At 39.2% G+C, this 18,843-nt stretch overlaps 1 protein-coding gene across 1 annotated transcript; it reads left to right on the top strand.

Moving 5' to 3' along the window:
- The first annotated feature begins 846 nt into the window (after nt 1-846).
- Nucleotides 847-6,469, top strand: txndc15 (thioredoxin domain containing 15). Its single transcript, XM_052099365.1, has 5 exons — nt 847-1,042; nt 3,577-3,953; nt 4,564-4,727; nt 4,816-4,946; nt 5,164-6,469. The coding sequence occupies exons 1-5, from the start codon at nt 955-957 to the stop codon at nt 5,358-5,360; spliced, it is 957 nt and encodes a 318-aa protein (XP_051955325.1). The 5' UTR covers nt 847-954; the 3' UTR covers nt 5,361-6,469.
- The last annotated feature ends 12,374 nt before the right edge of the window (nt 6,470-18,843 follow it).

Raw genomic sequence — 18,843 nt, 5'->3', positions numbered from 1 at the left:
TTTAAATATGTCTTTACATTATATGCAATTATTTATTCAAAAATACATAGTTACCTTTATATTTTAGGTAAGGGGGTCCCCAGCATGTAATCATCATATTTGGGGTCCTTGTGATTCAAAAGTTTGAAAACCACTGCCCTAGACTACACACCAGAAGCTGTTTCTCTGATTTCTTTCATTTCCTCTACAAGGCGCCGATCCCTCTTGTTTGAAAAAAGTGCTTGTCTGCTTCTGTCTTTCAGCATTTATGAATGTTAAGATGAGCGGAAGAAGAAACAGTTCCCATCCTGAACAATATTTGCTAATAATGCCTAATCCATTTTATTTCACTTTGAAGCTTATGATTATTGTTTGTGATAACCAAATAGGCTAACCCTTTTAACCCCTAGTTAAAAAAATATAAATAATTATTTAGAATCGATATTTTTGTGTGAGGATCGATATTTTCGAAACAACATCAGTATCTGAAATATCAATACTGTTAGGATCGATCCGCCCATCCCTAGCCAGTGTGTGGATCTCTTGCGTGCACTTGTGGATTGCCTTGTGCATGTGCTGATCTGTTGTGTGTATGTGCTTATTGCTGTGTGTGTGGATAAGTTGCATGCATTTGTGGATTGAGCAGATGGCTGGTTGTTGCTTGTATTTATGGATTGTTGTATGTGCATGGATAAGCTGAGTGCATTTGTGGACTTGTGCGCGTGTGGATCTGTTGCGTGTATTTGTGCATTTGTGAGATATTTTGACACTGTTTTATCTCCATAAGTATTTCTATGGGATTGCCGCGTTATGCTACTTTGGCTAAGCGCGTTGCTTCCGTAGAAGGGCTCTGGTAGAGGATTCGCGTGAACCGGAAGTTTATTAGTCACAAGCGATGAATAAAAACATCACCATCAGAGTCATCACGAGCCATGAGTTAAATTCCCTTTAAAAATATTCATTACTGCGACTAAAATGAACTCGACATCCAGCAGATACAGCAGCTGTGCGCTGTTGGCTCTGTTAATGATCGCGGTGCTGCTTTCACGAGGAGCTGCTTCAGGTACAAACACTGACACACATCAACACACACTGATCACTCAAACATCAGCAGCATTGACAGAAGAGATAAACGAGAAAGCTCGGGAATTCAGGGAGTTTTAAAATAGTTTTTAGTCATGGAAGTTTCTGTACGGAATATGGACAAACGACACGCTCGTTTTTGTTATTTACATTTAGCAGACGCTTTTATCCAAAGCGACTTACAGATGAGACACATAGCAAGCATTATGTCATACAGAGTTTAACATCTGCAGTATAGGACTGCCAAATTTTCACAGTGGCTGGAGTAGTTAAGCTACTAGCACAGAAGTGACAGACAAATACACTCACCTAAAGGATTATTAGGAACACCATACTAATACTGTGTTTGACCCCCTTTCGCTTTCAGAACTGCCTTAATTCTACGTGGCATTGATTCAACAAGGTGCTGAAAGCATTCTTTAGAAATGTTGGCCCATATTGATAGGATAGCATCTTGCAGTTGATGGAGATTTGTGGGATGCACATCCAGGGCACGAAGCTCCCGTTCCACCACATCCCAAAGATGCTCTATTGGGTTGAGATCTGGTGACTGTGGGGGCCATTTTAGTACAGTGAACTCATTGTCATGTTCAAGAAACCAATTTGAAATGATTCGAGCTTTGTGACATGGTGCATTATCCTGCTGGAAGTAGCCATCAGAGGATGGGTACATGGTGGCCATAAAGGGATGGACATGGTCAGAAACAATGCTCAGGTAGGCCGTGGCATTTAAACGATGCCCAGTTGGCACTAAGGGGCCTAAAGTGTGCCAAGAATACACCCCCACACCATTACACCACCAGCCTGCACAGTGGTAACAAGGCATGATGGATCCATGTTCTCATAATGTTTACGCCAAATTCTGACTCTACCATCTGAATGTCTCAACAGAAATCGAGACTCATCAAACCAGGCAACATTTTTCCAGTCTTCAACTGTCCAATTTTGGTGAGCTCTTGCAAATTGTAGCATCTTTTTCCTATTTATAGTGGAGATGAGTGGTACCCGGAGGGGTCTTCTGCTGTTGTAGCCCATCCGCCTCAAGGTTGTGCGTGTTGTGGCTTCACAAATGCTTTGCTGCATACCTCGGTTGTAACGAGTGGTTATTTCAGGCAAAGTTGCTCTTCTATCAGCTTGAATCAGTCGGCCCATTCTCCTCTGACCTCTAGCATCAACAAGGCATTTTTAGCCCACAGGACAGCCGCATACTGGATGTTTTTCCCTTTTCACACCATTCTTTGTAAACCCTAGAAATGGTTGTGGGTGAAAATCCCAGTAACTGAGCAGATTGTGAAATACTCAGACCGGCCCGTCTGGCACCAACAACAATGCCATGCTCAAAATTGCTTAAATCACCTTTCTTTCCCATTCTGACATTCAGTTTGGAGTTCAGGAGATTGTCTTGACCAGGACCACACCCCTAAATGCATTGAAGCAACTGCCATGTGATTGGTTGATTAGATAATTGCATTAATGAGAAATTGAACAGGTGTTCCTAATAATCCTTTAGGCGAGTGTATTTTGTTACATTTAAGTGCATTAGTAAGTGCTATGTTTTGTAAGTGTAATGTTTTATGTCAAAATACAGAACAAAATTTGAACAGCCTCTTATCTTCTATGATGGACATATTATCAATGATTGACCTCAGAGACATTTTGTGTTGTTATTGGGGATTTAAAGCTGAAATTCTAGTTTGGTATAATCTTTTATTTCTTTGAAAAATGTGTTTAAAAAAAAAAAAATTCTTAATGTTTTTAAATGATTTTTTTTATGGTTTTTATGAAAAGGCAATTTTCATTTTTGTTGAGAACTTCTTTATATTCGTTACTCAAATATACATGATATTTAAAAAAATGGATACCTTGAAAAATACATTTGAAAACTTAAAATTGACGATTACTGTATGTTGTGTATTATGTGGTGTATTCAATGTGCAGAGAAAGTGTTTATATATTCGTAATTTATTCTTAAGAATGCATTTCTGCAAACTTGACACTTGTGTTTTTCACTATTTCTTATCATCTTGGCCAAACTTATTTGCCAATGACCATGTACATGTTTCTAGTTATGTTCTAAAATATTTCAGAGTAAAACATGTTAACAAACTCCAATTTGTCTTCAATTCTTTTCAATGAATCCATTAAACCGGTTCACAAATGAATCTGAATGATTAATTTTAGCGAAGTGGTCTGTCCTGTGTAAGTAAAGTTGTCCTTTATTTGAGCGGCCTGTCCAACCTGACACAACGGCACTGTCTCGACCAATGGCGTGAGTTTAGGGGGGGACTATCTGTTTATGAGTTTTCTGGAGTCTGATTGTAAACGGTGATTATTATTGAAACTGTGTTTGGTGGCACTAATGCCACAGAAATTACACACTTTGGCTTTAAATGTTTATTTATTTTACTAGTTATAAGACACTATAAAGGGCATGGAAAAGTCATGGAAATTCATTGCTCAAAAATGTGTAAAGTAGGTAATGCATGTGTTTTGTGTTGTGTTATCTAAATGCAGATGTCGATGAGATCCCTGAATTCAGAGTCTCAGATGTGGAAAAACAGCCGCAGAGACAGTTCAAGACAGCAGAGATCGCAGATGCGCTGATGGGAACCGAACCTCCAGCTTATTCTCCAGGGATTGAGCATCTCATTCCTAAAGACCTGCATGAGTCCTTCCTGGGAGAAGTATGTGTTGATGGACAGTGTGAGGTGGAGGAGAGCAGCGATTCAGAAGCACCTGAGCTCATCCTGTCAGGAGTGATTCACACAGAAGCTGTGGACATGAAGAACCAGAACCTCACTGATACGGCCAAGCCGTACAAAGTCAACTGTGATAAAAGGAACATAACAGGAATGGAACAGTTCACAGTGCAGGTGCTCAATGTGTCTCAGGTAATCGCAGGTGATACGGTAACATGGTAATATACACCAGAATACTGTGGTGTTCCATTGTCAAATTACTTTGGAATTGTAATCTGGTACTCATTACAAATAACATGACTAAAACTGTAGTCAGTAACTTAGGAAAATCTTACAAAAAGAGAAAGATACAAGACTGTGTACTTAATGTCTTTAATGTGGGAATGAACTACAATCCCATGAAGCATTGCAAATGACATAATAGAATTCTAAATGATGGGAAAATGCAAAAATGTTGAATTGAAGTCATGCGTTATAAGAGTAGAAACAACATGTTAAAAGAGCAGTCAGTCATTTTTTTATGCTTAAATTAATTTGTAATTTTGTATAAAATCATGAGATGAAGACTTAAGTCATATCAGTAACCTTATAAAAGCTGTTTTATTCTACATGGAGAGGTTCTCCTCATCACATAACGGTGATGTTATGATCACATTACCAGCTGAATACTACTAGCTTCATCTAAGGCCTTGTTTGAGGAGAGCTGTTATTGATCTGTTACAGACAGACTGTATTTCTCTGTATGATTGATCATTACATGTGTTATATGGCATTAAGTGTTGAAATGTGATTTGTCTGACAGGATCTGATGGAGCTGTTGCATGTGAACAGCACAGAGTGTTCACTGGTCCTCTTTTACACCACATGGTGTCAGTTTTCAGCCAACCTCGCACCTCACTTCAATGCTCTGCCGCGAGTCTTCCCCTCCATGTTCTTCCTGGCACTCGACGCATCCCAACACAGCAGGTGAACAGTACTGTACTGACGTTTACTCTCTGATGATCCATCACACCAGTCATGTAAACTGCTTAACGTTTGTGTGTGTTTTTGGCAGTCTGTCAACACGCTTTGGCACAGTGGCCGTGCCCAATATACTCCTGTTTCAGGGTGCCAAACCAATGGCCAGATTCAACCAAACAGAGCGAACATTAGAAACACTCACTTCTTTCATTACAAACCAGACAGGTGGGGCACTTTTGTACTCTTGCTCTGTTTTTCATTTACTCATGTAGATGGACTCTACTCTTCATCTATATAATGAATTAATGATTTCTGGATGAAAAATTCACAAATTAAACTTTTCTTATTCTTATATGTGTGTGTGTGTGTGTGTATAGAGAGGGTGTATACTGTATGTACTCTCCAGTTGCTGTTTATTCACTGTTTTCCCATCGCTCTCCAGGTTTCGAAGCAAGTCCAGATCAGGCTGTGCAGGATGAAGACCATTTGGGCCCTCTTCTGGCTGTTCCCATGAAAAGCATTGATTGGCTCTTTGTGTTTTCTGTTCTTTTTATCTCGGGCTTTACGCTCTATGCCATCCTGTGTACGGACAGCATTCGCTGGCTCATACCAGGACAAGACCATGAACATCAGGAATAAAGTGTGCTGCTGCGTTTTCACACCTGACTGTTGTCAATATCTGCCAGTTGTCATGTGATTTGAATTGAATAAAGTAGTATAGAAAGTAATGTTTTTCTGAGCAGCCAACACCCAGAGCTAAAATACATGTTGTTTTGAAACCACATCTTTACATGAAACTTTCTCAATTCCATTTTAAAGCAATGTCTGGTGCTAGGTGGTCTGAGAAAATAAAAGTACAGACATTTTTTTTTTTAAGCAGGTAAACATTTGACATTATTACCATTTCATTCTGCTTTCTAAACACATGCTCAAAAATCATGTGGTTGATTATTGACAGCCTTAGATTTTAACAGTGAGAAATGAAAACAAATCAAATTATTTTTTCTTTTTTTCTGCAAAAAATGTTTCTTATTTCTAAGTGTTTATCTTGCCCTCCTTGCAGTGTACATACTTTCAAGAATAGATTGTACTTGTTTTGTGATTGTACAGTGTAAAGCATGGTACAAATACATTTTAATTGAAAATGTTTCGCTTCAGGTTCATATATCTAATTTTATATCTGTCAACTTAATACTGAAGAAATATTTTCTAAATAATATGTTATATTTTATTCTGTCTTTAATGCAATAACAATATAAAAGCCAATTGTTTGACTACCATGAAAGTCCTCCCTTCAAAGTGCACTTCAAAGGCATAATCTACAGTGTATCCGGAAAGTATTCACAGCGCTTCACTTTTTCCACATTTTGTTGTTACAGCCTTATTCCAAAATGGATTAAATTCATTATTTTCCTCAAAATTCTACAAACAATACCCCATAATGACAATGTGAAAGAAGTTTGTTTGAAATTGAGCTCAGGTGCATCCTGTTTCCACTGATCATCCTTGAGATGTTTCTACAACTTGATTGGAGTCCACCTGTAGTAAATTCAGCTGATTGGACTTGATTTGGAAAAGCACACACCTGTCTATATAAGGTCCCACAGTTAACAGTTCATGTCAAAGCACAAATCAAGCCATGAAGTCCAAGGAATTGTGTGTAGAGAGAGAGGGAGGCTTAAAACATGTTTATTTTATCATTTATCATATGTCAATCCAATATGTCATCCAAAAAACTGCAAAAATATAAATAAATTAAAAAATAAATTAAAACACAATCCAATCAATACAGATTGCAGCCCTTTCATTACATCTTTACAACCAACATTTCGTCCTCCCCAACCTCACACAAAAAACCTCCCACTGACCACATTGCAGAAAAATCCATAATATTATTAACTAATTTGAAATAAGCATACTCAATTTTAATTCGAGCAGCCACCATCCCTTTCAGAACTCTCTCTGCATCAACTGAACCAGTTCCCAAAATCCTGTTTTTACGTGTCTTCCAAATTGCCATCTTAGCTGTTCCCAAAAGGTAATTTAACAAAACCACTTTCCTTCGATCACTGACTTTGTACTTTGGACCACTAATAAAAACTTGACAAGAAAATTCCTCACCCATGCTTTCAAAACAAACCTCTAAAAAGTTAAAAAGATCTCTTAACCTCTGACACTGGATAAACAAGTGATCAACTGTTTCCTCCGTTCCACAAAAAGGACATTCCCTCCCTACTTTTGGATTCAGGTGCGCCACGTGTCTGTTCGTAGCTATTATACCATACATCAGTCTCCACTGTAAATCTGCTGTATGCTTCTCAATAGGAGGTTTGTACAGAGATCTCCAGCATCCTCTGAAGTCCGGCCCAAACACTTCTATCCACCTCCATGTTTTAACCCTTCTCAAAACAGTCTGATGAGACATTTTAACACACACAATGTATGATGCCTTTTTGCCAATGTCTTGAAATAATCCCAACTCTGGAGTTTTAAAGGACACAAAAGAATCCTCATCATCCGGCCTTTCTCGTGCAGCAGAGACCCATAATGCTGGAAATCTGTAGCTCCATCCCTGCGAAGGCACTCCCAGTGCTTCTCTGCAGGCTCCAGGCAGCGCTGAGTGTACTTCCTCCAATATCCGATCCAAGAGACGTAAAGAACGTATTCCTGTCCTGTGCTGAATTGAATCTGCCGTCCTCCACCCATTGCCATCCCTTAGATGTTTGATCTTTGTACAACCCGCTCTGACCAGACAGTTCCTCACACTGCTTGAAGACAAAATGTTTGTTTGTATCCAAGAGTTATGAAACAGGGGTTCTCCCATAATCCAGTCCTGTGGTCGCAACATCTCTCTGGTCACAGAAAACGTCATGTTCCACACTTTTAGCATTGATTGGTAGAAAGAAGTCAAGTGATTAAAATCCAGTTCATTGACTTTCAGTAAAAACAGCTGCTTGTCGTATCCCAGATTCGATGTTCTTCTCAACAGAGCACATGCCACATCTGTCCACCCCACATCCTCCTCATACAGCAGTCTCTGTGCTGCCTGTAATCGAAAGGTGTTGATCCTACTCCTTACGTCAACCAAACCTTGTCCCCCCTCTTGAGTTGGAAGATACAGAGCTGCCGCAGGAATCCAATGCTGTCCTGACCAAAAGAACTCCACCAGTTTCCTCTGGATACTTTTAACAATGTTATCTGGTGGCTCTAAAACGTTGAGTCTGTGCCATAACATGGAGGCGGCCAGGTTATTCGTAACCAAAACTCAACCCCTGTAGGATAGCTCTGGCAATAGCCATTTCCATTTAGACAACTTAGCAGACACCTTCTCCAGCAAACCCTCCCAGTTCTTTTCTCTATAATTTTCTACTCCTAAAAACACTCCAAGAATTTTAATACCTTCTCTTCCCCAATGCAATCCCCCAGGAAGTGGAGGTGGCCCACCATTTTCCCACTGGCCCACAATAAAACCATTACTTTTCCCCCAATTGACTTTAGCTGAAGACGCTTTCTCGTAGACATCCAAACTCTCACATAATATTTGCATATCTTCTTGCCCAGTGACAAAAATAGTTACATCATCAGCATAAGCCGACACAACAAATCTCGACTCCCTTGGGTCACCTGGGACCATAAAACCCCTTAATCCATTTCTTAATTTGCATAACAGGGGCTCAATTGCTAGGCTATAGAGTTGCCCTGAGAGAGGACACCCCTGTCGAATACCTCTTTTCACCGGCAATGGATAAGTCAAACCATTCCCCATCTTAAGCATTATTGAAGCCCCTTTATACATCAATTGGATCCATGAAATAAAACAAATCCCAAACCCAAAAGATTCCAGGACTTTAAAAATGTACTCATGACCCACCCGATCAAAAGCTTTCTCCTGATCAATAGACAAAAAAAACAACATTGCAATTTTCATTGATAGACACATCAATAACATCTCTTATTAAAAACAGATTGTCCATGATTGTACGACCCGGAATACAATAAGTTTGCTCTCCTTTGACCACAATATGTAAGTATTTTTTTAACCTATTGGCTAAAACCTTTGCCAATATTTTATAGTCCGAGCACATCAAAGAAACAGGGCGCCAATTTTTAAAAAAACCTAGATCTCCATTTTTTGGTAAGAGAGAGATCACAGCCCTCTGACAGCTAGTTGGCAACATTCCCTTTTCAAAACATTCGCAACAAACTTCATAAAAGTCTTCACCTAAAACAGTCCAAAAAGTATTCCTGGCGCACGCCCTGTGGAGAGTTGCTGAACTGCACCTGAAAGTTCGTTAAGGCTGATCATGGTGTCAAGCTTTTTCTTATCCTCAGGTTGCAACTTTGGAAGTCCTTGTAATAATTGTGCCATGTTCTCAGAGTCACAGTCAGTATGTCCATACAAATCAGCATAAAAATCCATTGCCATTTTCCTCATTTCTGTTGGATTTGATGTTAAAGTTCCATTTTCCTTGCGCAGGTGAAGTATGCGCTTTTGTTGTGCAACTTTCCGCTCAAGATTAAAAAAAATAAGAAGTGGGAGAGTCGATGTCTTTGATGGAAGAAATTCTTGCTCTAATTAAAGCGCCCTTTGCTTTTTCCTCTAAGATGGATCTTAATTCAAGTTTCTTATTCCTTAAATCATTGGATACACCCAAAACATTTACATCCATCACATTTTCCATACCAATGACTTCTTTCTCCAACTGCTCAATTTTCTTTTTAACACACACAGTAGTATTTTAGGAAAAGTTTTGACAAAAAACCTTTATCTGTGCTTTCCCCACCTCCCACCATTGTGTTATTTTTTCAAAATGACCTTTATTCAACTGCCACAATTTCCAAAAATCACCAAACTTTTCACAGAAAGACCTATCCTGCAGCAATTTAGTATTGAAATGCCAGTAAAACCTTGGACGTGCTAAAGTAATAATGTTAAAATCTATGGTTGCAATATGATGATCCGAAAAACCGTTAGGGAAAATATTAGCATTAGATACTCTATTCATACTTGTTTTACTTATATATATCCTATCTAATCTTGCTCCAGTTACATTAGAGTCTAGTATTTTAACCCATGTATACGGTCTAATTCTCTTATTCATGTTCCTCCACACATCCATCAACTCAGACTCATTAATAATATTCTGAAGAGCATTACTAGAAGGTGGATGAGACTCCTCTCTGTTCCTGTCTAAAAGAAAATTTGTAGTGCAATTCCAATCCCCACCCATTATGATGCAAGAATCATTATCACATTTTCTTAATGCACTCTGCAACTTCCTAAACACTTCCACACGATCTGAGCCATTGTTTGGAGCATAAACATTTATAAAAATAAATTTTAAATCATCTATTTCTCCAGCAACCATTAAAACTCTACCCTTATCTATTTCTTCAGTTGACAAAATTTTCAGGTTAAAATTTTTTGAGAAAAGAATAGCTACTCCAGCACTCAAATTTGAGCCGTGACTGAAGACGCTCTCCCCCTCCCACCATCTACACCACTCTACTTCATTATTACAGTCTGTATGTGTTTCTTGCAAAAAAGAAACACTTACATTCTTAATATTAATTAATTCTGCCACCATTGCTCTCTTGCTCCTGTCTCTCCCTCCGTTAATATTTAAAGAAGCTACCCTTATCATCTCCATAGAAATTATAAAGAGATAGAAAAGAGAGACAGAAAAAAATAAAGAGTGTAGTAAAGTCATCCTGAGTGATATGTAAACCAATGATTCAATTATTTGAATTTACGTTTTATAGGGGTTTTACCCCTTCACAGTTTTGCAAGAAACTTTTTTAAACGAAATCTCTTTCGCCGACTGAGTTCATCTTCTCCAACCTTCCTCTGCCAATAACGAGCAGAAGTCTCAAACCTCTTCAGATCAGAAAAATGATTCCGTACATCAACAGGTTTTCCAAAGGTTTCGTCTAGGAATTTATTTATTTCATCTAGTGAATAAACCTGCTCACAGCTTAATTGTAAAACATCTGACACATCTGAGGAATCAGATAACCCACCACCATCGTCATCATCATCATCATCATCATCACCATCGTCATCCATCTCCTCATCAACCATATCTGATTGCGCCTTCTTAATCAAAGATACAATCTTTCCTCTTTCCAAAACATCACCTTTCAAACCGCTTGCATCATCATTCGTCTGGCTTGTATTCTCTGAACTCTCCACAGTATCACCCTGATCAGACCCCTGTACCACAGTATCACCCTGCCCAGACCCCTGTGCCACAGTGCTTCCCTCAACAGCCACATCGGTTACAACATTAACTTTCTTCATTTTTCCTTGTTTTGTCTTACTACCAAAAGCTTCCTCTGTATCTTTCTCATTATTAGGGGACGGGTCTTCCATTATCATTCGTTCCTTCAAGTTTGAATCCACATTCTGATCCTCATTATTCACCACTGCTGCTTCATTTGGATTTGGTACACTACTCTTTTGCACTTCATTTTCCTTCCTCTTATCTGAAATATTGCTAGGGCCTGCTTCATTCTCAAGTTCAGCTCTATGAGGACAAGACAGCCTAACATGTCCAATACTCCTGCACTCAAAACACCGCATCTCTCCCGTGCTCGTGTACATCATGTACGACTTGCCTTCAAAAACACAGCGAAAGGAGATATTCAGCGTCGGTTCATTTAAAAACATGTACACCTGTCGCCTAAACGACAACACATGTTTTAAAGCGGCATTTTTACAACCAAGTGAAACCGTTCTAATTCCACTGGCAAGTTTTCCAAATTGAGAAAGCTCTCGCTCAATGTCTGCATCAGGAATAAAAGTCGGAACGTTAGAAACCGTCACCTTCGTCGTGATTGAAACTAAAGGTTGAACAGAAACAAAAGTGCCACTTACCGATATCCCGCTCTCGATCAAACCATGAACCAGATTCTCTTCCTTAAAAAATACTACTACGGCCTTGTTCATCCGAGACGCCGAAATGATGTTCTCATGCCCAACGCGCTCTGCCACGTCCAGCAACACATCCTCTACAGGCACACCTGCCTGGGTCACACACCTAATCCCATGCCGGAGCGACAGGCCTGACGCCTGCACACTCGCGTGAGTGTGAGACGCCATCCCTTCCTCCGACACGAGACAACTCTCGCGGAAAACAAACTCAGTTTTTTTTTTTTTCTTTGTACTTTTTTCTTTATCAATTAAAATAATCGAATACAAGAAAAAGCAAGAAAGTGAAAATTTTTGAAAATTCCCTCTCACCTAGATCACCCTCCCATGCATTCCCTTCCCAATTCCCATCATGCACCAGACACACAGAGAGAGAGAGAGAGAGAGAGAGAGAGAGAGAGAGAGAGAGAGAGAGAGATTGTATCGAGGCACCGATCTGGGGAAGGGTATAGAAAAAAACAACAATTCTGCAGCATTGAAGGTCCCAATGAGCACAGTGGTCTCCTTCATCCGTAAATGGAAGAATTTTGGAACGACCAGGACTCCTCCTAGAGCTGGCCAAACTGAGCGATCGGGGGAGAAGTGCCTTAGTCAGGGAGGTGACCAAGAACCTGATGGTCACTCTGACAGAGCTCCAGCAACATAGAGGAGAACCTTCCAGAAGAACAACCATCTCTGCAGCACTCCACCAATCAGGCCTGTATGGTAGAGTGGCCAGACGGAAGTCACTGCTGCGTAAAAGGCACAAGAGAGCCTGCCTGGAGTTTGCCAAAAGTAACCTGAAGGACTCCCAGGCCATGAGAAACAACATTTTCTGGTCTGATGAAACCAATATTGAACACTTTGGCCTGAATGGCAAGTGTCATGTCTGGAGGAAACCAGGCACCTCTCATCACCTGGCTAATGCCATCCTTACAGTGAAGCATGGTGGTGGCAGCATCATGCTGTGGCGATGTTTTTCAGCGGCAGGAACTGGGAGACTAGTCAGGATCGAGGGAAAAATGACTGCTGCAATGTACAGAGACATCCTTAATGAAAACTTGCTCCAGAGCGCTCTGGACTTCAGACTGGGGCGAAGGTTCATCTTCCAACAGGACAATGACCCTAAGCACACAGCCATGATAACGAAGGAGTGGCAACAGGACAACTCTGTGAATGTCCTTGAGTGGCCCAGCCAGAGCCCAGACTTGAACCCGATTGAACATCTCTGGAGAGATCTGAAAATGTCTGTGGACTGACGCTCCCCATACAACCTAATTGAGCTTGAGAGATCCTGCAAAGAAGAATGGGAGAAACTGCCCAAAAATTGAGAAGCCAAGCTTGTAGCGTCATACAAAAAAAGACTTGAGGCTGTAATTGGTGCCGAAGGTGCTTCAACAAAGTATTGAGCAAAGGCTGTGAATACTTATTTACATGTGATTTTTGTTTTATTTTTAATAAATCTGCAAATATTTCAAACAAACTTCCTTCATGTTGTAATTATGGGGTATTATTTGTAGAATTGAGGAAAATAATGAATTTAATCCATTTTGGAATAAGGCTGTAACATAACAAAATGTGGGGAAAAAGTGAAGCGCTGTGAATACTTTCCGGATGCACTGTATGCCATTTGAAATACAGATGTACGTTCTTGTTCTAGAGAGCATTTGATTGGACAAAGTTTCTCCAGTGCATTGGAAAGTAATTTTTCTGACTGACAATCCCCAGCAGAGTGAAATTCATACATCTACATGTCTACATGCAGGCATGCTTAGAAGTGAATGTTGTCAATGTTTAGAAGCACACTAGCATATTGATGACTGTAAAGGTAGTAGACATGGGATTTCAAGGACACCAATTGCCTTTAAAATGTTATTTTATCAAGCAAATTCCTTAATCGCCATCCTTCTGCTAGAAGCTAGAAGAAGTGAAAGGCCACTGGTTAAAAGGAATTTTTAATTTTTTTCAGTGAAATCCAACAGATGGTGCAAAGAGTCTAGTCTAGTCTGTGATGAGTAAAAATATATTGAAAAACATGCTGCAGTGTAAAAATTGGTGCTCTTACCGGCCCTGACCGTTACCTCCCGTACCCTACCTGCCCTAGCCCTAATCTACAGAACCCTACCTACCCTAACCATAACCCCATACCCTATCAGGGCTAGGGGGAAACAGTTTCCGACGGGGAACACAATTCTATACAACACCTGGACACAAACCGTCAATGTGTAACTAGTTCTGTCACACTCCCTTTCTTCTAAACTCTTGTATGTAATCAGCAGAACTCTTAGGGTTAAGGTTTTTAATGCTTAAAGTTTATGCAGTTTTTAGGGTCAATGTGTTCAAAATGTTTTTTACAGCATGACACGGCTGGATGTGTTACCATCGGAAATGCCCAAATTCACGTTTTCCTGACTTTATTAGTTGCAGGTGAAACTCCATTTCTCAAACTCTTGTTAAGAAGCATGCTTTTCTTTGCACTGCTTGTCCGGAACAGAATTCCGAAGATACAAACCGATCCAATTATTTGTGTGTTGTTGAGATGACTGATTTGTACATTAATTTCACCACAATCCCTGAGTGCATGATCTTGATACTAGTTGGTTTAGTTAGCAGTGTCCTATATTATATTTGTGTAATTTATATATAAGTGCTTGGCCTCACTTCACCGGCCCATTTTCTTTTTTGAATCTCCCATCCCCCTTAAACTCGCTCTCTCATGTCAGTCTGTATTACTGTGAGCGAGAGCAGAGCTACTCTTGGCAGCAATTGAAGTTTTGGTCAAAATGATTTCTTTTACAAACAATCAAATTGGTTAAAATGTTTCATCTGCCTCTTTCAATTCACTAACTGTCCCGTCCGTCTGTATGTTGCTCTGTTCTTCACTTTGTTTGCCTCTCCTTGTAATAGTGACCTCACAGTTTTCCATTTGCACATGTATCAGCCATTTTCATTGATTCTCCTGCATGTAGTTCCAGATGTGCTGCCTTTTTATGCACTTTAGATAGCACATATAGATAGAGACTGACATGTACAGTACAATGATTTCCATGGATGTTAATTATCTAGAGACATTAGATTTTAAACAAAATACAATGTCAACTGTATTTGTTTTTTTTTTTTTTTTAAATGTTTTCTCTCCAAAATAACAGCACAATATTAATACATTTATCACATCAATCTGTATCAATAATTACAAAAAAAAAGCCTCCAAATAAACATAATTTAGTATATAATAATTGTAAAAATTACAGACATAACTTAAATATAATAATTCAAATACATTATATTATTACGGAAGCACACAAGCACAACATTTATTAGACAATACACAAAGTGGCTTCAGAAGTCTAATTTTATTGTTTGTTTTATTTCCATATTGAACATAAGGGTATTATTGGCCTATTCTAGATAGCGCTCAGGTTTGCTGTTGAGTTCATTAGTCTCCCACAGGACATGTTCTGTCTGTGTCAGATTAACAGTCTGTGTCAGCATTTGGAGCATCTTACTTTGAATCGTGTCTCGTTGGTTTTCATCATCTTGCACTCTAAATGCTGCGTTTAGGACACGGTGTCAAGTTAAATGTAGTTTCACATTTTACCAAACTCTCCTTGAGATCCCTGCCTGGTTCAGTTATGGTCGGTCCAGCGGTCATCTTGTCATCTGTGGGAGGCTGTACTGCTGTTGCTCTTATTGGTTTGATGAGTAGCATTGCCTGTACAGTTGCTGCACTGACTGCCCCAGATTTGCAACAACATCAAGCCTTGAATTGCTCCGATGACAGCCGTAGTATGTACACACTAAGTGCATTGTATCTAATGCCTCTTTTAATTGTAAGTGCAAAGTAGTTAAGGACACCTGATTTAAAGTGGGACCATAATCATTAAGACATGACACAGAACAGAGTTTTTGTTTTTCACAATAAATATATTGTAACAGTATTTGCCAGAAGCCAAATTTCAACAACAGTCCCTGGCGGTAGTTACAGTACTGACCTCTTGTGGCTGATTGCTTTTATAACATGCCAACAAGAGCAATATAATAATAGATTCAATGATTATTCATATTTATTAATAACATTAATCCCTAAAAAGGTCTGACAGTACAGTTAAAGGCATAGTTCACCCAAAAATGAAAATTCTTGTATTGTTTACTTGCCCTCGTGCCATCCCAGATGTGTATAACTTTCTTTCTTCTGTTGAATACAAATGAAGAGTTTTAGAAGAATATTTCAGCTCTGTAGCTCCATACAATGAAAGTGAATTCTGACCAGAACTCTGAAGGTCCAAAAAGCAAATAAAGGCAGCATAAAAGTAATTAATATGACTGCAGTGGTTTAATCTATGTCTTCAGAAGTTATATGATATGTGTGGGTGAGAAACAGATAAAAATTTAAGTCCCCCCCTTTTTTTCCCTATATATTCTCCTCCCTTCCCAGTACAGGCCGATATGAATGAACTATGAAGAATGTGACTAATCAAAAACAAAAGAAGAAGAAAGAGAAATTGTAGATTTACAGTAAAAAGTAAGTGTAAGTCAATGGGGTCCAACACTTTCAAGCTCAAGAAAGGATTTAAAGACAGTAAATAGGTAACGCATAATACTCCAGTGGTTAAATCAATGTCTTCAAAAGCATGTTCAGTTTTGTGTATGCGTCAAGAGTTAGGAAGTGTAATCGAGCTTCAAATCATGAACACAACAAGGAGACTGCAGATGAGTTATGACAAATGAGTGATACTTTGGTCTAGATTCACTTAAAATTGATTGGATCATTTCAGAAAACATGGATTAATCAACTGGAGATTTTTAGAGTGACCTTGATGCTGCCTGTCATTTTTGGAGCTTAAAAGTTTTCATCACCGTTCACTTGCATTGTATGGACAAACAATGAAGAAATTCAAAGAAATTCATAGAAACGGGTTGAGACAGCATAACGTTGAATGATTAACTCTATGGTAGATGGATTATGACATTTTAAACAATACCGATATATAGCCATTATCCCAAACATCCATTTTCAGAGATTTACTTGATTTCCACATGGGACTCTTCTTAACATAACATTCTCAGATCTCTCTCTTTTATTGGACCTGCTGTACAACTAAAGCAGATGCTGCTGAAGACGTCAAGCTCTGAATTCGTTTGAATGGAAGACGATGATTTTCTTTCATTTTGTTCTGCGCAGCTTCAGTTCAACAATGTGTTTTTAGGTAGTAAAGGTTATAAATAGTTTTCTCACTTTCTCTTAGGGCAGTGGTACATATGAAATCTGCAGACATGGTATGTGCATTGTCTGTGCTTGTTTTGAGGCATTTAAAGATGGTGAAACGTGTCGAGCCGATTCCATGTGGGCCTATTTAGATAATGTCAATTCAAGTAAAAATAGAGTAATAATGGAGCCAACCTTTCTGTGATAAGAGAAATGAAATAATTCAAATTAAATGGTACACATATAAACAAACATCTGTTTCCATCAGCAATAAATCCAGCCTGGAGAGAACACCATGAGATTTGAAGAACATAATACAAAAGACAGTTGGCAGCTTATAGCGGTAGAGTCCCGGCCCCTCGTAGTAATGCATCCAGTAATCTTGCTCATTTACTCTGAAAGTATGAAGCTGATCTGACACTGCATCAAGTTCTCAGTGATGCGCCATGATGATCGTGCTGTGTGGGAGACCTGTGGAGGGATTGGAAAGTCTCCTCGTACTCCAATCTGTCTGCATTTAGCCCCGGCTGGCAGAGCGGTTGGCCGTAAGCCCTATATTGCGCTACAGAAAACCAATCTGCAAATAGTAGGCACATGTGTTTGAAACTATGGCCATATTTCAGCGAATATGCCACTCCAATGTCAGAATGGTCTCATCAGCTTTTTATGACAATCACAGAGTAATGGCACAAAATGCCCCTAAAGTGGCGTGTAGAGAAACATGCGCGGCGGTGGTTCTGATCATTTGAGATGAGGGTCTGTTACATGTCAAGTCAAATTACTGGCTGTGCGCCGAGGCGTTGGCTCAGCATGATACAAAGTAAACAAATGAGCCAGAGAACGGTGGTCCTTGACCTTTTGTGAGTGGCAGTCAGGAGCAGCGAGCCCAGACCGACATACTGTTCCATAAGAGTCGCAAAGGTGTCTATAATGTGCACATAACACAAGATTTCACCCTCTTTTATCTTCTTTTAATTCTCTTTGATTCAGTCTTTTTCAGAAAACTTCCTTGAAAAGTGACAATGCACAGTGCGTTCAAAGAAGATTCAAAAATTGTTTTGATTCCACATATTCCTATTTCTTGTTTTTTTGCCTGTCAGGTCAGCTCTGTAAAAAGGAGATGTTTCAAACAAATGCCCTGCCAATATTCTTAATGAACGTTGAGCAAAAACAGACTCTGTGCTTAAATTGGCGGTGGAGTCGAGTTGCAGGATTCTGTCAATCACTTTAAATGGATAACAGGACGGTTTCCTTGATCGTTAATTTGATAAAATAGCAGATTGTGTTACGTCATGTGTTGGAGAATGAGTTCCCCAAATTGCTTACAATACACTAAACTCTGCATAATTTCCTCTTCTTTTTTTTTTTTAAGTACCTCTGTTTGATTATGAGAGTTTTGGCTGAGCCCACAGTTTTGTGCAAATATAGCTTTTGTACAATGGTGCTTCAGATGACTTAATTAGCTAAGGAAGTATTTAAAGGCTTAATTTAAGATTGCGTTGGGAAATTGCTCTGAAATAGCCAGTGCTGTGGGTTTAACTTGCCCCTCTTTGTAGTTGGTTGGTATAACTGCAGATGTTTTTTATTGGAGGACACAAACGCCAAAGAAATGATGATCCAGACCTTTCACTCAATAACTTTGTAAACACACACAACGCACTCATGTCATCCTTGCCATTATTTGAATTTGACAAAAAAAATTCTTATAATCTGCTCATTGTTTTAGTCCATGTCGTTTCGTGGGCCTGGAACAATTGCTATCATTATCTTGTTATTTCATTTGAACTACTATCCTTGTAAAGAAGTTGTCCTGTATTCCTATAAAAAATGAACTGGTGATATTTCACCATAAATAAGCCTTGTGTATTTACTACAAATTTCCTTTCTAACTGAGCTAATACACTTGTCAGCATTGTAAGCACTATTTGAAGTTGGCCTGCATTAATAATAAAAAATTAGACCTTCCAGTTCTCAGTCTGTTTTCTTTTACTCAGGATTTTGGCTTC

The sequence above is a fragment of the Xyrauchen texanus genome, chromosome 31 (genome assembly GCF_025860055.1).
Source record: "Xyrauchen texanus isolate HMW12.3.18 chromosome 31, RBS_HiC_50CHRs, whole genome shotgun sequence".
Classification (NCBI taxonomy): Eukaryota; Metazoa; Chordata; class Actinopteri; order Cypriniformes; family Catostomidae; genus Xyrauchen; species Xyrauchen texanus.
This window is presented reverse-complemented; position numbering and strand designations above follow the sequence as displayed.